Raw genomic sequence first — 23,875 nt, 5'->3', positions numbered from 1 at the left:
AGCGATTCCCTTGAAAATTGGCACAGAATAAGAACAATGAATAAAGACAAAAATTTTGTGGCCGAATTTCGATTGTAAATTGAGATGTGATGAGGAGTGCAAAGGTCAGCAATAAAAATTACATACTCGGAATTGAAAAGCTTTGAAAAAAGACGTCAGTCAATAATTGGCCACAGTTTCTCAGCGCAGTATCTGCTGATTGACTACACAAAGACTTTCGACCGAAACAAAAAAACTTAGGCGCGCATAAAGCGATTGAAGACGCATGGGTAGTTTTTTCCTTTCTGCAAAATTATTATCTCCACATTTCAGAAAAGTAAGAAATGATTAAATTATCGAATTTTGTACTTTATAAGCTTAAAAACTGATATGTGGTTTTATAGGGATTAACTCAAAGCACTTGCTTTCACCGTAATTTTTTGTGACCCGGCCGTGAAAGTCTTTTGTAACCATACTGCTTTCCTCCTACCCACACAAGAGTACTTATAACGCACGAATTTGATGTAACTATCACGCGATATAGGACAGTTGGTTATTTTGTTCTGTAAAGAAAACCTGTTCGATCGGTTCGCTGTATGTGCCACGCTTCTCTATCTGCTTCGCATAAGAAATGGACATAAAATAAAGCAGTTGAACAATAAATAACTTGTTAGATGTTCTGTCGTGTAGTGCGTAGTAGTGTGTGGCGCAACTCGTAAAAATACTCATTGATACTTCCACTAAAACGTCTAGTAGGATATACTTATTGAACCAATGGGGGAACAATAAAGCAGCCAGAATGATAACGAGGATCGTAATGCACCAATAACTACTAGCCAAAACGCCCCTGTGGCAGCTAGTCACCATGCTGCTTTTAGCGAGGTGTAAAAATTTGATCATATTGCTTGATAAGGAATGGCAATAAAGGGGTAGAAAAGTCATGGTCTGCGATGTGTTGTTACTGTGTATCGCTAACCAAAGTTTAAAACTTTCGTTCAACTGAAAATAATACAGAAAATCTCCTTAGACAAAAGCTGGAGCGAATTTGTTTTACAGAAAGTTGTAACCTACGCACGTATCTTAGATTGAGTGAGTTTGGGCATCTCTCTCCAGGTACTGGAGCGCAGATGACGTAAAACAAGCAAAACAAAAGACAAAACAAGGAGACAAAATACAACGAAACTAATCCCAAAAGAATGAATGCTTTCCGGCACCAGCCGAGAGATCGAAGTTTCGAGGAACATACTGAAATATATAACTTGACAACTGAAACCTGATTTCGGTTCTTGGTTAGCACATTCACGAGGAATAATATTTTTTAATCTGTACATTAACAGACGAATAGTCACTGTCTATCACTTTTTTTACAAAAATTACCGAAACACAACAAGCTATTAGCATAGAAAAGGCGCTGAGCTCTTTTTTTATCTTTCCATTAAAAATATTTGCATTCAGAAGCATATGCAAAAGTTACTGCATATATAAATACATAACGTACAGACTGTACTTAACTGTGTCTAAATAAGAGCTGAATTTGCTGTAAAGGTATAAAATTTTGGCAAAATAATTTCGTTTCCAAACAGAACAGCTTAAAGAAGGGAAAAGAGAGATTTACATTTAGTAGTCTAGAGTTTTTGCCTAGTTCATAGCGCGCTCGATTTAGGAGTCAAAAGTTTAGATGAAATATTTTGGAAGTGTTTTTTTTTCTCTCAGCTTTTATAAATTCCTGTTTGACTATGCATTGTAATATATTTTTACATGTGCGTCATCTTTTTTTGGCATATTCATTTGCCCTGTACCGTGTGAAAGTTTATTTGTTTCTCGGCATTGAAGAAGCAAACCCGTAAGCTTCTCGGCAAATATATCTGCCACTTAAAATTGAAAGGTTTTCCTCGTCTGCACAATGCTTAGATGCGGCTTAAGATCCAAGTTCTCTTGGCAAAATCAATACGTATTCCGGCAAATAGGTAAGAACAGCCTTAATGAGTCGGTAGGTTTTCAATTTCTAGGCTGCAGGAATTAACGTAAACACGCGAGACTATACTTCCCGTGGCTAACAAAGGAAGCTTCGTTAATTCTTTTCACTATTCACATGGTGCAGCCCACATCTTTCTGAGTTTCAAAGACCCTAAGTCGCCCAAAAATTGTCATTTTCCCCAGATTTATCTTAAACCAGATAAAATGCGCAGCCAACTTAAAACTATTTCCTGGTGAGAGGGAGCAGGTTTGCGTGTGGACCGAATGTACCAAATTTTTCTGTAAGCTTTCGTTTGCGAACATGGAGGCCACTTCAGGGAGTATCAGATTTTACATGTAAGTTAGGTCATTTTGGCCTGTAAAGGTTCAAACTTAACTTTCTCACTCTCTCGTCTCAGTGAGGTCTGAAACAGAAACAAAATACATTCAGAAATTTTTACTATTTGTTGACTATTTAAAATCGAAAGAAGTCGATTTTCCGACTGCTATAGTTAGCTTAATATTTGAAGATCTTGCTCCCAAGATTGCTGAACCTTTCTGACAAATATGGTTTGATTTTGAGCGTAGGATTACAAGAGTTACTTTCAGTAATACAATCTTGTAACTATGACATCCGCCCAAATATGGCAAACGATATCATTTAATTGTGTAAATTTTGACATAACTGAATAGATCCAGAAAAATACTTCTTTTCCAAGAAATTTGCGCTCCTACGGAAACCGCGGTCATTAGCTCTTCAACTTGACATACTAAGGAAAATACTGATGTCAAAGACGGGTTTAACAAATACCTTCTTTAACATACAAATTTGTAAGGCTTTCAGCACAAGATATGTTTTTAGCCTCAGTTAAAACGATTTAAATAACTGTGAACATTTAGTATTGATAATTTTAGATAGTTTACCTTAACAAAAATGAGTTAGCCGCAATAGACTGTTTTGCGGTACTCGAAGCCAAATTTCTGTTATTTGACTTGCCATTCTGTTATTTCGCATAAAAACGCTCCAAAACTAGCAGGTACCTCGTAAATAATTCATCGGAAACACTAGACTCGATGTTGAAAGCAAATCCTCAAAACAGCCACTCCACTATGCAGAAACACGTTCAGTTTTTTCCGTTTTTGATCAGTTAACGAATCGATAAGAACATGTCACAAAACAGCCCGGAAGCTTTGGAAGCGCAGGCTAAGAAAGAAAGAGATGAAACGCAATTGCGTTTGTCGCTGTTCGTCTGTGCCGTTATTGCAATTACATGGTTCCTGGGAGCTTATGGATTTTCCTTCGTATGGGCAGGGTTTATAATACCATTGATATTTACAGTATGGTATCGCAAAAATTGCCGCATTATAGACGATCGTGTCAGAGAAGCAGAAATAAAAGTACACCGAAGAAAGGCCTTACGGGACGAGGAGACAGCCGAATGGCTAAACTTTGTTTTGAACCGATGGTAACTATGAAACGATTGTTAGCAGGTTTTTGTAGCTGATGATATGGTATGATATTACGTTTGCTAATTAAGTTTTCCGAAGTTTAAAGACTGAGGTTTGCAGACAAAAGTAATAGAGAAGGGATTTAAATCAGCTACCGCATGACAATGTTAACGTCGCAGCATTTTGGAGGCCGCTTTGTTATTTGGGTGGGTCAAACAGATATCTTTCAAAGAGAAATCGCTCGATTGCCGGAAAAACCGTTAACCGGCAACTTTCAAAAGTAAATTATTTATCTACTCTTTAAACCACTCGCATATCCTAGCAAAGCAAATTCAATGCTTACAAAAGTAAAACTCGATTGTTTTGCTTACATAGCTTTTTTTAGAACAAAGAATTGGCCATTTGCTACTAAACCACCCAAAATTCAGAATTATTTTTTGTTTTTATTCCACTGCACAATGATAAAATCACAAGTTAATATCTTTTTGTACAAGGTTAGATATAGTTAAAGCGTTTTTGCGTTTCAACACTAAAGCTTTCAAATACGCAACGCAGAATATTCGAAAGGTAATACATCTGCATTATTAATAAACCAAATGACTTTTTGCCAAGTTAGGCTGATGTAAACAGGTTCTTACTCACGATGGAATTTCATTAGTCAATAATGAAAATAATGAAGTTACAATGCTCAAGCATAATATTCCGATTGATAGTTTATCTACAAAATCTTAAGTAATTTTAAACATTGAATGCGAATCACTGGAAAAAAAAAATAGAGACTGATTCAACAAGCTGATGCGACCTTCTCGTGGGTAAACAATTGTTGAAAAGGTTTGCCACCACACTCTACACACTATTATTCTTGAGAGACTGGCGGAAGTTGGTAAAAAATCAACAGAAGGTTAAAAGAGAGTCGGACTTAAAGAAAACAGTTGCAGACGTTTTTAGCCAATAAGAACAAATTAGAAAAGAACTGAATGTAATATCTAAATTAAAGAAAGTAATCTTTCACATACTGATTGCCTGAAGATTCTTGTAAAAAGTTCCGAACAGTGAATTTAAAGCTTTGTTCGCAAATAGGTCATCTTAGATCATGCATATGAAGTACTTATCCAGATTAAATGTTCTCGTGTTGTTTCAAGGTGGAATTTCAGTGAAGTCTCCCTTTGCAACCTTGTACGCTCCAGTTTGAATCCTGTTTTGGAGTATAGCAAACCATCGTTTATAGGTGAGGCACAAGTACAATCAGGTATCTATCAACAAGTTTTGACTCAATTTCAATTCGATGAGGGTGATAGAAGTTACACATAGGCCAATATCTCGTAGTTACAAGGCTTCGGCAAATATCCTAAGTATAGTTTTCAGTGGGCAAAAAGGTAAGAAGGGTCATTTTTTTTTCTATTTAATTATCTCAGAATGGTAAAGTATGTGATCGGACTTGAGTAGAGGCGAGATCCAACGAAAGGAAATGATTCTACGCGCTATATGAGATTGAACGATCGAGTAGAATCTGCGTAGAAGCAAAGTATTTAACATATTTGGGGGAAAGTGGTGGGTTTCATTCAGGAGAGTTTTGAAATCTAAATATACCTTTCTTGGCATTGCAGATGATAGTCTGCGTTGTTGTTGAATGGGGTGAGGTTTCCCTGATCCTTGTTTTAGCAGTTGAGAATTCGCTTATTTCACCATTAGAATTTCCAGAGTCCTGTGGTTTCAAGCACGAACGGAGAGGACTTATTCGAGTAAATGTTTTCCTGCAACAACTGTGTCTTGACTTTTTTCATCCTTGTTCAATTTTAATGTTCCTTCTCATTTCAGAGACTATGGAACTAACAGAGTTCAGTTTTGGAAAGAAGACGCCGTGTCTGAAATATGTAAAAGTGTTTGAGAATATTGACGAGAACGACTCTCCGGATATCCCTGCCTCAGAATCAACAGCGTTCAACCCACCGAAAGACCTGGCAACAAGGCAGAGACATCTATTAGTTCTTGTTATGGATCTGTGCTTACACGCACCTGACACAAAAATCGCTATAAAAGTGAGATTGGGTGGAAAAATGTGAGTATAACCCGCCAGAATGAAATCAAAATGGACTCTAGCTAATCACAAAAAATCTTCATCCGCTGTCCCCTAGTCAGATTGGAATTTTTATTTTTGTTGGGGTCGAGGGGGGAACCTTCGCGGTAATCGTCTTCAGGGATCCTAAACTGATAACACAGACTTTGTTCAGAAAGAAAAACTTATCAGAATATCACAGCCTATAGGATGGTAGGTCCCAAGCTGAAATGTGTGAGCCAAGTAATACTAAGTCGCAGGAGAAATTGCATTTAGTTAAAGATACGCTGTTTTATGGTCGAAATAACGAGAGGACGAGGGTCCGTATCTTGAATATTCCTACTCCTACAGCAGTACCAGAAAATAATCTGGGACATTCGCCCAAGTGATTTAGGCTACATTTGAAACGATAGAAGTCCATTCATTGAAATGATGGCTCTACAGGCAACAACAGTAAATAGACCTTGCAAACATTGCTATGCGCTTATTAACCAATTTAAGACCCCAGCAAATGACAGTGGTAAAGAATTTCCCAGATGAATTCCATTCCAATAAAATTTTTTCCCTATATATGTTTTTTTTTTTGTCCCAGGGTTGGTGCAGATGTTGATGTCAGTATCGAGGACTTGTCGTTGTCTGGTCGTGTTCAGATTGTGTTTGAGATGGATCACCTTGTACCATTTCCACACATGAAAGCTGTCTCGGTGACTTTCCTTGAAAAGTAAGAAGAAAAGTCTTCACGGCCGTATCCAATTGATCTAAACTGCTTGATGTGAACTTTTGACAAGTGTTATGGTTGCTATACGGTCTCGCACATTTAATTTCCTGATCTTCATCTGTTTGCCTTTATCTTCTGCACAAGAATCTGCCAGACCGAACGAGTAGATTGCTCCTGATGACAGGAGCAATATATTACGTTATATTGGAGAAGTACATGCACAAGCCGACAAACCATGTGATTTTCGTCTTCCTCACTAAAAGCTAAACGTACTTCTTTTTGCGATTTGTGTACCCAACATCTAAGAAATTATCTCCGATGTGCTAACAATTCGACAGTGGAAGCCACCATTGTAGAAAACAATTCGGTAATCGCCTGATGCCTGATTATTGCTAATAAAATTATCAAAAGTAGACGGCCAGGCTGCGTGACTAGATCCAAAATGGCGGCCTCCACAGTCGAATTCTTTGCACGTTTGAAGACAGCTTTTCAAAAGGTAGCTATTGTTAACTCTTTGCACTCTCAAAATAAGTTCATTGTCCGCCATTATCTCATAAATGCTCTTCAAAAGTTGAATGAAAAATGACATGGTTTCTGGAAATTGTCATTCTTTAACGACAAAGATGGATTGAAGTTCAAATGTATGAACTGGTTACGTGAAGCTATTCGTTTTTACACTAAAAGGCTTACTTGTATTGAAAAGCGTTTCAATTTTTTTCATAGACCAGATGTTGACTTTGATGTTCGATTGATGCGCGCAGTACAAGTGATGGATATCCCCATGCTGAAAGATTTCATCAATGCCCTCGTTATGGACAGTTTGACTTACGGTAATATTCAATTATCGCGGTCTCACTATTTGAATAAGCTAGTCTATCGAGAAAAAAGTCGAGAAGGTCTGAACTTTGAATCCTCTCTTGGCATTCAGATTTTTTTTGTTTGTTCTAAGCTCGTGAAAAAAGCATCTTTCTTTGCATGGAGGGATAACATTCAAGCATAATTTAAATATTTTCCACGGAATGGATTTATCTCTAAGTAAATTACTGCATATGAAAGTGGCTGAAAAGTTTTAGATGCAAACGAGCCTTTTTTAATTCCTCGGGCATTTTTACTGTTCTGTAGCACTGGTTGATCCTGGAAGAATCGAAGTTCCTCTTCATGGTGTTGATCCCGATGAACTCCTCAGCGCAGCCAAGAAGTCAACTTACGGTGAGGTCCCGCGGCAGTCAATAAGATGGCTGCCAGCGAAAGTTTTGATTTTGCGAAAGCAACGCCGCAGACGGTCCACCATGGTGTGACTTGAAATACTTCAATTTATGATATGCATATGATTCAAATTTTGCAAACATCGGAAATGGACACATTACAAAAACAAAACTGTAAAGTAATTTTCAAACTGACTTTTTTCCCCATGAAATAACGGTTTGTTGTACTTGAAGAAACCGGTTCAGTAGTTAGTTGGTTACCAATTAGGCCACTTTGTTTTAGCACCATTTTCTGTTGGAAATTAGTGCTGTTTTTGTGATAATCTTTCAGCTGATGGACTATTAACAGTCACATTGAAGGGTGGAATGCCTCAAAAATATACAGGTAAATAATATCATGGAAGCTCTTAATTTATTTTTGTTACAGTGTGACAAAATGAAGTTTGGAGCCGTTTACCAATATGGACCCTTTCTAAAACATGACGATGGAAATGAATTCAATCGATCAAATTAATTTTAAATGCAATTACACAAAAAAAATTGATTTAAAAACTTGCAGAGAAAACACTGTCATAGTTTTAGTTTTCCTTTTTGGAACGCGCGGAAGACACGGAACAAGTGTAAGGAAATAAAAATCAGAAATAATCATGTGAACCTCAAGCAAACAATAATACAACAAAGTTTCTAAACTTAAACGTAAACAGTCCGTCTCGTCGCTTGAAGAAGACAAACAGCAGTTTTAACGCATTTACGGCTGAAAAGTTGCGATCCGCATTGCTAGTCACTAGTTACAAAGTTTCTATTTCTTTTCATGGGATAAGATAACCATGAATAACGATAAAAAGTCCTGGTTTTTTTTGTTTTGTTTTGTCTTAATTGTATTTGTCACCCTTCGGTTTCCTCAGCACTTTTATTTTCTTCCTTTCTTTTATCTTTTGCTCTAAAACTTGATTATTTTTCCAGACGATCAGATTTGGACGTCACTTCAAGTTGGTAACCTTGATGAGAAAAATACTGAGAAGATTCAGGGTGGAACCACATTCGAGGAGTCAATATCCCTACTTATCTATGACCTTGCGAATGATAAGGTATTTGATAAACTGCAGACAGTTCATTCCCGTCTACAAACTGGCTTTTGGAATGTTGAGCTTCAAAACGTGATTTTTTTCCTTTACCTGGAAGAAAAATATCAAGAGTATTGGTTTTTGTCAGATCTTCTGAAGTTAAGTTCGATTAAAGTCTTACCTTCTCAGACTTTCATCTCTGAAGGATGGCCAAGTTTTTGTTTTTTGCTCACGCTCAAACGTCAGCACCAGGGGTTTCAATAACTTTTTCCGTGAGTAGCCGCCGATGCATGATCCTCGTAAAGCACTCTACTTTAAACAATAAATTCCTTTAAATAGACGTCAAATCGTTTTCCTATGGATATAAGACTTTTACTATTGTTCCTCGTTTTCTGTTAACAACAGCTTAATATTGAAGTACGCGGCAAGAGGACTTTTGGAACTAAATATTCGATTGCAAAATACAAGATGTACCTAGGCAGCCTCGGACTGGAAAAGAAGAAGAAAGTGTAAGTGTTTTTCTTAAAAAATTAGTATTAAAATGAGCTTTAACTGAATATCCACTATTTTAAACAAAAAACACAAAGCTTTTAATGGCTGCTATTCATAAAGTTAAAAACAATAAAGGCCTTCCTCTTTAAACATACCCTCACGTATTTGATCTCCTTTTGTAAAATTTAAGACCTGTGTATTTAAGAAAAGTTGTCAAACAGGTCATTACCTAAAATAGAATGAGGGACTGGCTGGCGTGAGAATCCAAAACGATGAAAAAACAGGGCAACACGGAAACAGATCGATAGATAATGCATCTTATCGGCATCTTTAAAATTCTGCTGCTCTCTCTCTCTCTCTCTCTCTCTTCTTTTTCCCTTTACAGTGACACAACTTTGAGTAAGGAAGGAATAAAAGGATCCAAGTTGGAAGTCACTCTGGAGTACACTCAGTTGAAGCCTTATGAAGTCAGCAGTCGCACAGATGAACAGGAATTCCTTGAGAAATACCACAAACCTACTGAAGAAAGTCCTGGTAAAAACGAAGTTTTATAATGTCTTTTCTTGCTTAAAATTGATTGAAAGAGTGCTTCTTCAGAGACTTCGCCCCTTCTCCTACTCCCCTCCCCCCCCCCCCCCTTCAAAAAAGAAAAAGAAAAAAACTTTTTATTCTGAATGGAATTTCTCGTAAGTTATTTTACAAACAATCCCGATAGCAAAAATCCCAGGACGATTCTTGATCGACATTTTCTCACCCCCGCCACTGGTTACTTCTTTGAAATCCGACTCAAAGCACACCCCTTAGCAGATATCGATAACTTTCAGCCTTTTTGTTATTCTAATCTGTCAAATTAGTCACAGCCTATCGTTTCCTATGTGGGGCGTGTGAAATGCACCTTTACGCATGTAATTTATTTAAAACGCTTTCGTGGCTTCGGCAATTTAAGTTTAAGGCAGCATCCAGTGCCAAACAGCCGTATACCGGCCGAATAGTGCGCACTTTTGCTGAAGAAAAAATTGGAAAAAACCCCAAGTTACTTGAGGACTACAAAGCCTTCGTCGAGGACATCGTCGTAAAGAGATACATACGAAGACCCCCTCCTTATCAAAGGGAATCAGTCTGCGAAGTCAAGACGTGGTACATTCCCCACCGTGGGGTTTATCATCCACACAGGCCAGGTAAAATATGTGTGGTCTTTGACTGTGCAGCGAGGTATAGGGGAAAGTCGGTCAAAGATCTGGTATTCAAAGGACCAGACATCACCAATTTTCTTTTGGAAGTCCTCTTACAAGATTTCGCTAGGAACATGTGGCAGTTATGGCGGACCTCGAGTCAATGTTCCACCTCGTTAGAGTGCCTGACCCTGACAGTCTTCATTTCTCCGGTTTCTGTGGTGGCCAAGTGGCAACTTATCATGCGCATTGGGAGAATATTAGATAACAGTTCATCTGTTTGGCGCTGTATCGTCTCCTGCCTGTTCAAATTTTGCCCTCCGGAAAACGGCCGAAGATAACGCTCGCCATTTCTCCTCTGACGTGGCAAGCACGGTCAAACGAAACTTATTCGTTGACGACTGTCTTAAATCGCTGCCATCAGTCAATGAAGCTATCACGCATGTCCGTGAGTAACGCAGTCTATAGGAGCGAGGTGGTTTTCGATTGACGAAATGGATCAGTTGCAGCCGTAAAGTTTTAGAGAGTATTCCTTAGAAAAAACGTGCTTAAGGAATCAAAAAGCTAGACCTTCAGAAGGATGAGTTATCAATTAATTGAACGCGCACTTGGTGTTCACTGGATGGTAGAGACCGGTAGAGACCAACGGATTTGGTTTCGGACGGCTCGGGAATCGGTTATACGTCGGTCTCGTAACTGCGTCTGGTTGATAACAACGACATAATTCATTGTGCCATCCTCCAAGGGAAGTCACGTCTCGTTCCTCTTAAACAAGTCACTGTTCCTCGTTTGGAGCTTCAGACGCAAATGTCTCGGTCCGGTTGGATAAAGTTCTGAAGAGAGCGCTTGAGCTGCCATTGACCGAGAACTATTCTGCACGGATAGCACGTCAGTGTTACATTACGTAAGAAACAAGAACAAGCCATTCCGCACGTTTGCTGCCAATCGCATTGCAATAACACGAGACGGTACTGATCCAGACCAGTGGAGACATGTGAATGGCGACCTCTCATGGGGGTTATTAACAAAAGCTCTTCTTGGTAGCGAACGATGGACAAAAGGGCCGGAATTTTTCTGGAGGCCGAAAACGCTGTAGCCTTAGGGGCCTACGTCCTTAGGCAGCATTCCAGACACAGATCCAGAGGTGAAGGTGGACGCGAGTGCCTGTATCGCATCGGTGACTGAGCCCCCTCGGCCACTAATAGAGTACTTTAAACGTACGTCTTCCTGATATTGTCTTAAGAAATCAGTTGCTTGACTCCTACGGTATTATGAGAATTTTCGAATGGCCAGCAAAGGTAAAAAATCAGCAAAGACAGTCCCAGCAATCCACTTACAGTGTAGTACCGTTAAAGAAATGGAGACCGCAGAGTTAGAAATCTTGAAGTGTGTTTAGTTGCATCATTTTCTGAGGAGTTCAACTCAATAACCAAGTCGGTCAGCGTGGTGCGTGTCGAGAAAGGTAGCTGTGCTTCGAAGTCTGGACCCAATTCTGGTCGATGGCCTGTTGCGTGTGGGCGGGAGATTGAGCTTGGCGCCAGTACCATTTAATGCTAAGGATCAGATCATCCTGCGAAAAACCGATCATGTACCTAAGCTGATAATCACGCGATCACCGGTCATTCTGGTCGACAGTTCGAACTAAGTCATCTACGCGAAAGATTCTTGATCGTCAAAGCAAGTTCCGCAGTGAGAAGAGTCCTGTCTCAGTCTCACAGCAGTTGGTATCGATTACTTTGGTCCTTTTCTAGTGCGGCTTAGTCGAAGTCTCGTAAGATATATGGAGTTATCTTTACTTGCCTGGTTATTCGCGTGATGCACATCAAAGTCGCGTTCAGTTTGGACACCGATTTCTTCCTGTTGGCGTTGAGAAGATTCATAGCAAGGAGGGGCCAGGTTAAGGATATGTGTTCAGATAACGGTACCAACTTTGCAAGCGACGAGAAAGAGCTCCGCCAATCCACCAATGCTTGGAATCAGGCGAAAATTCATGAAGATTTGATGCAAAGAAATATCAAGTGATCCTTTAATCTGCCTTTCGGTTCCCATTACGGCGGCGTTTGGGAACGTTGCATTCGCCTAACTCGAAAGGTGCTTCACGCAATTCTCAAAGAGTAGATGATGAAGGCGTGGTTACCTTAATGTACGAGGTAGAGAGCATTATGAACGGCCGTCCAATCACAATAGTTTCAAGCGACCCGCGAGATCCGGAGCTCTTGACGCCTAATCATTTGTTGCTGTTACGCTCTGTGCCTACAATGCCTACGGGTTATTTCGAAAAGACGACTTACTGTCACGTCACCGATGGAGAGTGCCCTGCAGATATCTTCTGGAAACGGTGGTCCAAGGAGTATCTCCTTTTGCTTCTAAGCAAGCAGAGGGGCTTTCCACCGAGAAGAAACTTAGCCATTGGAGACGTCGTCTTGGTTTCTATGGAGAATTCGCACTGCAACTCGTGGCCCCGTGAAAGAGTTATTGACATTCTTCTTGACAAGAAATGATTCGCCCGTCGCGCAATAGTAAACGTCAAGTCAGCTGTTCTTGAGAGACCGATTGGCAAGTTTTGTCTTCTTGTTAAAGGCGACAAATCTAGAAGCACGGAACATTAAGGCGACCTAGTTCAAGTTTAACGTGCCATCACCAGATTACAGACTTTAACTATCTTAAGGAGACGCTGCTTTTGAATGAACACATAGCTGAAACGGTTCGCGTTGTTGCGTCTTATTTCTTCTTCCCTTTTTTTGTCATCAAGACAGTATTTTCAATTGTATACAGTCCTTAGATCTTGTATTGTATTATGAGTGTTTCGCCCGTGGCTCAACACTTCGGGGCCGGTGTAAGATCGTTAACGCCTATACATTTAGTTAGCCTTTGTTTCCTGGCTTGTGGAATGCGCTTATACACGTGCAATTTATTCAAAATGCTTTCGTGGCTTCAGCAGTTTAAGTTTCGTAGTTTTGGCAGGACCGTTATTCAATTCGTTTTAGTTTACTTGGAAACACAACAGCAGTATACAGTAAAGTTTATGTAGCCATGCATTTCCAGGGCCATGTCAAATGTAAGTGTCATTTTTTGGCGATTGTCTATTTAGGTTTTGTGTCGCTTTCAGCTTGGGTTTTTCTCTACCGTAACGTTGGTTCATATGTATATTTCTTTCAGTTTAACCACACGTTACGCTGAGGTATCACTCTAACGCAATTTAATAAAGATTAAATGCGTGTTCAAATGCCATTCCTGGTGTCGGCATCGAATCCGTTGTGTTGGTAGTTATAGTCACTGACATCAGTCCTTATCAGCTTTACACTCTTATGCGTCGTACCATACTGCTGGCGATCATTACCTGAGTATTCTAGACTTCGCTGGAAAGGAGAAATGCGGGCTGAATTTTTTCTGCAAAAAGAGCCTTCATCTAACCTCTTGCAGTATAGCAGTATCACACATCCCAATGAAACGTCCAGTGGGTTTGCTTCCTTGGATTGTTAATCTTTACATAATTTTACCGACAGTTTAATTTGCTTGTTTGCATGTTCCAGTGTCCGGTCTTCTTCTCGTGGTCGTTCATGGTGGTGAGAAGCTATTGTCGATGGATGATGACGGGTTCAGTGATCCCTATTGCATTATAGCAGCTGATAGAGAAAAGGTGCGTTACATTACGAGCACAGAGTGCACTGATTATCTGTTTTAAAAACGCTTTATGATGACAGTACATATCATTGTATTTTTCTAGATAAGAACCACTCCTCACGTCTCGGGATCTGTCAATCCTGTGTGGGAATCTGTGGTGGAATTCCCCGTCAAAGACTTTACAAAGGTGAGAAGAATGCCATTAGATATCTGACAGTGAATAATTAAGGTTAAAAAAGGTATTTTCATTCCACCTCTATGGGATGCAATGGCATCGAGCCCGGGTTGTTCGTTGACAGCACCTTAACAGCTTGCTGGTGCCCACAATACTCCTGAGCAGAGAGAGACGCTGGGAGAGGGAGTGTCCTAAATCACATCACACGGTCAGGCTCGTTTCCTGTCACCTCGATCCTACTTTCTGCCCTGTAAGAATGGGCTACCGCCTACTCTAAAGCAACGAAAAAGAACCAAGTGAGAATCAAGTGGGAATCAAGTGAAACAAGTTCAGCTATAAACATAAACCGTTTTTTATTTTTCCCCAGACCAATGTTTCCTTTCTGGTGTATGACCGTGACGTAAACTGGCAGGGTCAATCCGATGACTTTATGGGATCCTGTAACCTGCAAATGACTTTGGTATGTTATATTTTGCCTGTGCTTGGTTTAAGGAGTCTTTCTAACAAAGTGTAAATAAAAAAAATTACTCCTTTAACTAGACCACGGGGAGAAAAAAGAATACTTCATTATGCGCCAATTGACTTTTAAATGAATGGCTAATTAAACCGGTGAGCTAACTAAAAGTAATATAAACTAACACTGGAAATGCTCCTTTTACGTTGCAGGATGAGCCTGCAATCATCAAACGAAAGTTAGAGTTAAAGTATAAAGTGTTTGGAAAGAAGAGATCAGATGACTCTATCATGAAGGCAGGCTCACTTACAGTTTCAGCAGTGTTTCAACCCATCGAGTCGGTCACCAAATCAGGTGAACGAGTTATATAGTTTGACTGCTCTTTCGATATTTCAACTAAATTTGTTTGGAGTTCATTCCTTAAAATTTACACTTGCATTTGTGATGATTACACAATTTGTACTAAAAGAGTGTGAAGTGAGTTCGTAATAAACTTTTGCTCGGTTAAACCTGGTGACTTCTATCATGTGGCGCTACCTTTTCTTTCCCGTAATATCACAAGAGATTGTAAGGTCCCAAAAGACTGAGGTGAATCCAAGAATTTCAGATGTGGGCTTCACAGTTACACTTTCCTTTTATTTTTGTGATAAACAACAACAACAACGACAGAAAACACCTCAGTGGCATAGACAAATCCTGACCACAGAAGCTCCATCTTTAAAACTACTTCATCAAATTTCATTAACTTTATTTTTCGTGTTCTCCAGAGAAAGAACCTGTAGCTGGTGGCTTAGTGGAGGGTGAAGATATCGATGATATAAATGTAAGTTTGGCGGCTTTTAAGTTCACGAGATAGTCATAAAATAATGACATGCAGCCCTGACTTTCTTCATAGACAATCTTTGTAAAAGGATATTTATATTTATTAGGTAAATAGTTAGAAAGTACTTCAAAAATCTTAGAGACCATGTGTCAGAGGTGAATTTAACAGCTCTCGTTTGCTTTAAATGTAGATATGCATGTTATCAATACTTCTTTTTTTTCACAGGAACACGCCAAAAAACACACCATGAAGAGCAGTATGAAGATCAAAAGACAAGTTGAGGAAATGATGTTGATCAAAGGTAGCCTAAAAAGATTATTGAATTTAAAGGAGAAGCATTCCCTAGAGAAAGACAATTCCTTAGTCGCCACCATGAACACACCTCAATAACCATGCTGCACACGTATGATATCCCAAACCTAGCCTGTATTGATGGGGACTGTGGCCACATATCTAATTTATTTTAACCATCAGAAGCGAACGAATCGATACATAACTGAGCGAAACGAAGTGAAGTAGTAAAAGACGATTGTCACTGAAAGAAGCTGCTAACGAAGTAAAAAATGCTAAAACATGCAAAATAAAATCTAACATATGAAACAAAATAAGCACTCAATATTACACTAATTGACAAAAAGCTACCAGAACGCTGCAACTAAACTAACCCAAAACACGAAAAGCACAAAAAAAGGAATTTACATAATCCTGGCAGTTTTAAAACAGATTTTTCTCCTTTCTGTTTCTCAGAGCTTGGTGTTCTGGTGATAACACTTCTCCAAGGTAAAGAAATGGTTGCCATGGACAGTAATGGCCTTAGTGATCCATTCTGTGTGGTGCGCGTTAACAATGCGAAGAAGTTCAAAACCAACGTGGCGTATGAAACTCTGTCCCCGGTGTGGAACGAATCCGTCTCCATAGCCATGCCACAAGAAGGAGATAAGATTTCTTTCGTAAGTTCATCTCTTTACATTGACCATGGTTACAAAGTTTCTTCAATATGACCTCTGCAAGGTCTCTGTTATCAAAGGAAGATGGAATGTTTAGACATAGGGTTCTGTTTAAGGTGCTTGGAAAGTTGCAACTGATAGGAAAGAAGACAGGCAACAGTAGGATTAGATTGCAACAAGCAAGGGAAAGAGGGCATTGGGGGGGTTTTGCTATACATTGTGAAGATATAGAGAGATTCCAAGAGCTTTCTCCTCGAATTTTTTTTCAGGATGTCTTTGACAAAGATGTTTTTCAGAATGACTTCATGGGATCAGTTCCATTGACCGTCGATGACGTAAAAGAAGCTGCTAAGGTTCATCTCTTTCTTCAATTCATCCTTTTTCCTAAATACTTTTAAAAAAGAGAAAAAAATCAGGAATTGATTCAATTTAAACCGAAACGAAAAAGTAGACTTCCTTGGCTTATTTCCTTGATTGGTCTCAAAATTCTCGCTATACATTTTCCATGCTTCTCACCCAATCAGCTGTTCTCTTTTCTAGCATCTCTCTGTTCCATGATATTTGTAATTTATAATTCTCATCATTTGATAGAAAAGAGAACCTCAGTGGTTTAAGCTTCAAGAGGCTGACTCAGGAGAAATTCAACTTCAATTCAAAATTTCTAGGCCGGGCGAGCAGGTAATTTTTATACTTCTTTAAAAACAAATTGTTGCTAGAAATGTGAAGAGTTTACGCTTTCTTTACCTTTTTTTTTTTTTTTTTTTATTCACAACGAACGTGTTTGATCTAATTAGGAAGAGGCTGAGAAAGCGGGGGAAATGCCGTCACAACCGGGAGAAAGCGGAAATGACTCGGGCATCAGTGATGCTGGGGAACAGCCTGAGGCACCGAAAGACGTATTTGATCTTACACTGAACAAGATGGACGGTACTGGGTTGATTCTGACTTTTGTTGCCGTTAGATAATATTTGATAAATGGAAAAAAAAGATTTTTTTCCTAAAACATAGGATGTTTTCGACATTGCTCTTTCAAGCAGTATGTTCAACGTTAGACAAACACGAATTCAGTCTATGACTTGACTCAAAAGCAACTTCTCTATTACCTAGGTACATGGTAAAATATCAAACCAGCGAAAAAACAAACACTGTTTCATTTTATTCATTTTATGTGTTATTTCTTGCAGAGTACGTAGAAAGTCGGATTCCACCTTTGTTTTATAGCGTGTCAGGAGAAATCATTCAAGCTTCAGAAATAACAGGTAATGAGTATAGCGTAATGAACTGGCCTTGACCGAAGGAGACCAAAAGTGATCATGATACGATAAGTTTCAGTTTTAATCCTGACTGATTGAAAAAGTGTCACGGGATTTATAGAACATTCAGATAGCCTAGTAAAGCAAACAATTAAAGCAATCTGCAATCCCGGTTTATTTTGACACTGTCTCTAGGGCCACTTTCAAGGCTATTTTAGCACCTTTCAAACAATAAAAAAGAAAAGATTCTACAGAAATTACATTTTGTTCAAAAATTCCTACCTCTTTGGAGTGGATAACAAGTGTTAAAGAAAGTTTTAGTGGTAAGCAAGAGAATTGTTGCATTTCCACGGGAGAGCGACTCCGTTTGCAACTTTTTTTACATTTTGCGTGCCTTTGCTAGGTTGGGGTACATTCCAGATTAGAGCACGGGTTGAGATGTGAGTATGCGACACCAGTGTGTTATGATGTGTAATGGCGAAACATTAACCGACAAATATACTGTACTCAGCTAGAGTAGTGATTCAGAAAGGGACACATTGCCTGGTTGATACCCGCTGAGGGATCAAACAACATGAATTCTGGGATTCCCAACACTAGCATCAAAGAAATTGTATAGAAATCATTTGGAAGAATTTTTCTTTCAAGCTTGAGTGGAAAGTCTTACCATTCTTGGTTGTAAAGGGCAGGTAAGCTGTGGTAAGCCATGAGCGCTCTTCATTAAAACTGCGCAGTCAAGATGAATTCCAGCTTCGTCAGGAAGTTCTTTCTCTCCTTAAACACATCCAAGATCTGCATCCCAGATTTCAGTTCAACGCCAACCTAGCCCATAACTTATTTTAAAACAAATTGCATTTTTTTATCTTCTCCAAGTCCTCGTCATGGCCGTAAAAGCAGTGTCAAGTATGAATACATTTCAATGTGCACCACTCCCCAACTTGCTCCTGAGAGTGGAATGGCAAAATGGAATTATATCTTCCAAGTAAGACTAACTTAAGATTGTCTCTTAATTCGAGGAACCCTCAACACATCGAGGCACATCGGCCAAACCTTGCGCTCGGGCAAATGGCTCCTTTTGGTCGGCGGGTAGCAATTACTTGCGCAAAATTTCAAAGGGAAATACAAGGAATAAGCGGTACCTCGCAAAATTTGGGGAAAAAACTCAAAGAATAGAAAGGATTGAGAAGGCTTATCCGCAATCACTCGTTTCAAAAGTGCTATTGTTGAGAGAAAATATTTCCCTTCTGTATTGATTAACTAGATTGTGCCTTGCCAACTAATGCGCCTTACTTTTAAGACTCCTTTAAACTGCTCAAAGTTTCAGTCGAATTTTTTCCTAGGAGCGCATGAACGGGAGAAGAAGTTTCGTACAGAATGAAAGACGTCATGTCCTACGTTTTTTATTCATATCAGGGAAGGAACGGAAAAATTTCTTGTCGGATTAAACAATCCACTTGGGAAAATTTGGACAGATCAGTCTGGATTTGCTTCATATCAAGGTAGTTCCCTTATATAACATTTTTCTAATGTAGACAGCGGGAGGAACAGCCATATCAAATGAAGCAGGATTGGTTTTTGAACTGAGAGACGCCAAGAAAAAAGTGGAGGGGAAAGCTAGGATCTCGATGCAGGACTTCTTCAAAGGTAATCACATGTTCGATCCAATAATCTTTTTTTGCTTTGCGTTGTGTTGGCAAGCTTCTACTTTTTACGATTTGTTTGTTTTCTTGAATTGTTGGTTTGTAAAATATGCTCAATATGTTATTCGGTTATCTGTTGATGTACAGAGGTTTAGCCCCTTAACCCCTAAGAGTGATTACTAACTATTTTCCCTATCAGTATCACCCCTAAAATAAACATTGAGGTCATGAGAATAAAGGAAATGATCACCAAATAAAGACGCTCTCGATTGTTAAACAAACTCTCTTTGTCAGTACCATAGGAAATGTATAGAGAGCAGTATGGAGAAAATGTACACTGATGTTAGGGTGTAAAGGATTAAAGAACTACGTGTATGAGTATTTTCAATTAAAGGGAGCTTACGACAGCATACACCATGAATATCCAGGGATACTGAACCAGATGCTTTTTTAAAAAGTAATTAATTATCTGGTCTATGATTATGTAGTCTAAATAGTTTCCCTTTCTTCTCTTAACGGCAATCTGTTGAAAGTAATTTCATGAAAAGACGCTTTAAAAGGCCTAAGAAGGCAAAAAAAATACCACTCGATGAAGATTTCATTTTACTTTTTTAAGATAATCAGACCGCGATGTGATTCAGATATGCAATTTTCAGGGCCTGGTTGTTCAAAGCTGGGTTAAGTTAACCCAGGGTTAGTGTGAAATTTGATTCATTTTCTTTCTTTTTGTCCACAATTTGATGATTAGATGGTCTAAAAAGAACAAGGAAAATGATCGCATAAAAGGCTCTTGAGTAAAGAAATAAAAAAACATGAATTAAAACTTTAACCCCGGGTTAGTGCTAATCGGCCTTTGAACAACTGGGCCCCGAGCTTTATTCATATCCCTCAGAGATTCTGTTTGTATCATGTCAGCAATTATCAACCACAGACACATGTGTGGTCTGCCTGTGTATAGACAAGAGAAAAATAAAGGGAACATTATCTTCTCTCGCTGTGGAGGAGTTAGCTTCTTCTGGTGGCCGGAAGACTTTCAAAAAATCAAAAGCAATATGGCAATGTTTCATACACCTAACCAGAAGAAACTCATCTGTAATTTTCTCCTCACTAGAAGGAAATAAGCTTTAATTAAGTGCGGCTGCATTTATGATTGTTCTCTTTCACCAGACGTATTTGTCAAGAAGGAAAGATCAAACACTGGCAGCGGATCTGAAGGTGATGATATATACGCCACTCTAATAAAGTGCGGTACCACCGCCAGTATCTTTCTTCTTCAACCCATCGACGCCTCAGCACCTTCTTTCCATGCCCGTTTCAGGTCCATTTATGAGATGTGTTAGATAGTACATTTGTATTTTTAGTCACAATTGGCAATTGTTATCAATTGTTGGAGTAGCCTGCAATTATCGGAAAGACTATCGTTTCTAAACAACATTTCAAACTAATTTCTTTTAATTTAGAGGAAGGTGATTGATCAGTGAACATTCCAAAAACTCAATTACGAACAAGCGTTTCAGCGACCACAAATGAAATGAAAGAATTTATAAAATCTGCGTTTTCCAATACCGCTTCTGCCAACGGAGCACTGGCTTAAGCGAAAAAAAAAGCTGGAGGCCGTCATTTTCATCTCTTGCTCCCCGGGGTGTTTATTCGTCTTAGACAATCGAGAACCCGGAACAGACAAACTCATAAAATGTTACCTCCGGCTTGAGTTCTGTTTTCGCATGCTTGACCTCAAAAAGAAAAAAATACTTTAAAAAGATTTTATTTTCAATAAAAACTGGTGTCTCGATGTAGGCCGCAAGTCTAATACCGTGACTCATTCCTCTCTGTAAGATCTCCAGCAACCTTATCATTCCTTCAAAATGACCGTTGAAAACTCAAGACTGACTCATCTTTTAACGCCATTTGTAATTTGTTATCGTTTTGGCTCATGCTGAGAATGCGACGATTAATTCTATAGTGGTCGGACCTTGGAAAACCCAATCATGAAATTATATTTTAATAATTATAATGATTTGTCATATAACTGTGCAGAGTCCTGACTTATAGCTTCTAATTGCTTTCCAGGAAAATATTCAGAAACCAAATGGCTCAATCTTGAAAACGGTACGTTGAATTTTTGTAGTTCGGGACCCTAATTAACCGGTCGTCGATAAAACAGAACCATGTTTTCATTACCTACTTAAATATGTAACTTGTTGTGGGTCACCACTTAAAATGTAAAGTTAATCAAGCGAAACTGCAAACGTGCATTAACCAAAGAAAGGAGGGGGGGAGGGAAGGCGAAACTGCATACAACCTGTATGAAAGGCTTTCCGCTGTTTGAAAATTTCCCGCAGATGCTCCGAAGTAATAATCTATCTGCGAATATTTTGGGTCGAACATTGGTATAGGGTACTAAAATAGCTTTTAGCAAATGCCATAATAGTTTTCATTTCCACCCCACCCCCTCTCGTCTCTCGAGCTCCATGGTTATTACGTTCTTTTCGTCAAAGACAATATCGTCCATAAATACCCGGCGACATGTCTTCACCTCAAATGTCTGTTTGGAATTACTGGCCTGGATGTTCGCGCGTGTGTATGTTATTGCCACGCGCGTCGCGTGGGGCGCACGCCGGATAAAGTCATCATTGAAATAAAAGGAAATTAAGATAAGCGTATTACTAATAAGCAGATAACTGGAGTAATTGGCTTAACTTGTTTGGCCTGGTTGTTTTTTAAGCGCTTGAGCGGATGTGATTCAACTTTGTGTGGGGCATCGATGGCATACCAAAGGGAACCGAGAACCTTCAGTCTCCAACCTGTTGTGAAAAATTTCGATCATAATTATTACAAGAGTAAAGATAGTCATCTGTTTTGACCCTCTACAAGACTTTTAGGATTTATGATGTACAGATAGTCATAGCAGTTTTTTTTTTTTAATGATACACAAATAACACTGATAAGCTTTATGTGTCTAAATACTGGTCTAAAGTTTCCGTGCAGCTTTCAGTAATTCTATATCTAAGTTCTCACTTCAATACTAAGGGATTTATTAGAGTTAAGCTGTCTCGAAAATGATAAATTTGCAGACATGGTATCTCGTAGCGGCTCAAATATCAGTTGAATTCGATCTCTTTTTCATTCTTATTCTCTGTTTTCCTCGGAAAGTAAAGGAAAGAATGTGAAGAGTGATTCTGAATGCCATTATCGACGGATGCTTTATTGTCACAAGAAGTGGAGAAAGATTATTGTCAATCGCCGTAGCATGCTGAGAATCGTTATTTAACCACCATGTTGATGGACGGACATTTCTCAGTTTAACAACCTTTCGTCCTGTGTAGGATTTCAAAAAAACTAAATTACGAATAACCCAATAACATGTTAGGTTCTTTTTAGCTTGGGAACGGTGTTTAGAAATTCTTCCTTAAAAATCAGCAATTTCCGAAAAACTCAAACTGAGAACCCTTCACTACGGAAATGACCACAAACAGATGTTTCTTGTTATGTATTGTGCAGACATCTCACGGTTCGCTGAAAGTGTTGTTAACTCGAAGTTCTATTTCTCATAGACGGAGTGCCCGTTGGTCGTCTTCAAGTAATGATGTCATACTCAGACACTCCAGATGCACCTGTAGCCCCGACTACGCTCAAGAAACGCTCCATATTGAAAAGATTTTCTTCAAATTCAAATCTTTAGCTCTGTCTGCAAAATATATGTGGGGTAAAGACTGTTATAATATTATGCGTTGTGCACGTGGAATGAAAGCAATGGTCAAAGGAACTTAAGTTTGAGACAAATAAAAAGAGCACATTTTGATTGAGAGTTGTAAAATTTGTTGTCAATTTTTACAATGAAAAATATTCCGAGTGGCCACTAAGAATTAAAATTAAAACCATGGAAAGAGGGGGAAAGTCTGGTTGCATTAATTTGTTTGAAGGACGGTTTGGTTTGAAGGAGTTTTATTGACCAATCACAGAGTGAAGTGAATTTATGCCAATGCAATCCCGGTTTACCATGAACACTCAATTGAAAATTAATTTATGATAGAACAAATTTTCAATTGAGTGTAGAAAGTAATCTCGGATTGTTTTTGTTTGCCTTATTTCGCCCTGTGATTTGTCAAAAAAAACCTCGCATCACCCTCTCGACCAATCAAATGCAACCCTAAGACAAGTCACGACTCGGTCGCTCACGTTTTCCTGCGCTTTAGGCAGTTTGGCAGTCATGATCCTCTTTGGTTCATTTCCTTAATTCTGATTAGCTGTTGTGACTACGTTGGTTTTGTTTTTACGACTCTCAATCGAAAAGCGCTTCATGATACAAATCATACACCGAGTGCACGAGGCGGGTCATTAGTTGTACACTGGGGAAACGCAAATTTTTCCAAGTGTTTAATATTTTCTTATTAAAGGGGATTCAAAGTAGAATTTGTTTTATATATTGAGCTATATAGACACACGTATTTTATAGACAAAAAGCAACTCTAGTGCAAAAACGTGACATCAAAGCCTCTTGAAAACGCGTAGATAGTGATTCATAATTTTTGCAATATGTTTAATCGAAGTTTTAAAATATGCAAAAAGCCTGCCATTTTGATACCGCCGACAGATATCATTGAGAAAATCATAAATCGTGATATGACTATAATTGTTTGATATCAGGTCTTATAATTACCGCAGGGACACCGAGCAAATTCAGAATGGTACTGTACGGTTATGTTCATATCTTTCGTTATGATAAGCGATCTAGAATGATTCTGATGTTTATTCATCTTTATTGTGAATAATTAATTTAGGAGATTCTTTAACATAGTTGTATAGGGCATAACCCAACAATATGGAGGTGCTTTGGAATTCGAGTGAGGGTTTTTATTCTTAATATC

General features: G+C 38.8%; 1 protein-coding gene across 2 annotated transcripts; it reads left to right on the top strand.

Annotated features, from left to right (window-relative positions):
* Positions 1-2,979: 2,979 nt before the first annotated feature.
* Positions 2,980-23,640, top strand: LOC113673306 (uncharacterized). Of its 2 annotated transcripts, none has more exons than XM_027189697.2 (27): positions 2,980-3,401; positions 4,527-4,612; positions 5,203-5,443; positions 6,033-6,161; positions 6,882-6,988; positions 7,281-7,367; positions 7,695-7,748; positions 8,327-8,451; positions 8,833-8,936; positions 9,305-9,453; positions 13,625-13,731; positions 13,819-13,902; positions 14,258-14,350; positions 14,557-14,698; positions 15,112-15,167; positions 15,393-15,468; positions 15,915-16,117; positions 16,384-16,467; positions 16,706-16,792; positions 16,909-17,041; positions 17,299-17,373; positions 17,771-17,807; positions 18,241-18,349; positions 18,900-19,011; positions 20,175-20,222; positions 21,078-21,116; positions 22,562-23,640. In XM_027189697.2, the coding sequence occupies exons 1-27, from the start codon at positions 3,103-3,105 to the stop codon at positions 22,687-22,689; spliced, it is 2,994 nt and encodes a 997-aa protein (XP_027045498.2). In that variant the 5' UTR covers positions 2,980-3,102; the 3' UTR covers positions 22,690-23,640. The 2 variants fall into 2 exon arrangements, with proteins under 2 accessions (XP_027045498.2, XP_089050813.1); XM_089194687.1 differs by lacking the exon at positions 22,562-23,640 and adding an exon at positions 21,733-21,890 and having other exon boundaries at positions 2,986-3,401.
* Positions 23,641-23,875: the final 235 nt, after the last annotated feature.

This window comes from Pocillopora damicornis, chromosome 14, assembly GCF_964200805.1.
Source record: "Pocillopora damicornis chromosome 14, jaPocDami1.2, whole genome shotgun sequence".
Lineage (NCBI taxonomy): Eukaryota > Metazoa > Cnidaria > Anthozoa > Scleractinia > Pocilloporidae > Pocillopora > Pocillopora damicornis.
The sequence above is the reverse complement of the archived record's forward strand: the minus strand, read 5'-3'. Positions and strand labels throughout refer to the sequence as shown.

What these genes read in the sequence shown, in the direction of transcription:
- LOC113673306 (XM_027189697.2), top strand. Translation starts at nt 3,103, where the DNA reads ATGTCACAAAACAGCCCGGAAGCTTTGGAAGCGCAGGCTAAGAAAGAA. An exon ending in CCGTCAAAGACTTTACAAAG is followed by an intron (nt 13,903 to 14,257) that starts GTGAGAAGAATG and finishes ATTTTTCCCCAG; the next exon opens with ACCAATGTTTCCTTTCTGGT. An exon ending in GTAACCTGCAAATGACTTTG is followed by an intron (nt 14,351 to 14,556) that starts GTATGTTATATT and finishes TTTACGTTGCAG; the next exon opens with GATGAGCCTGCAATCATCAA.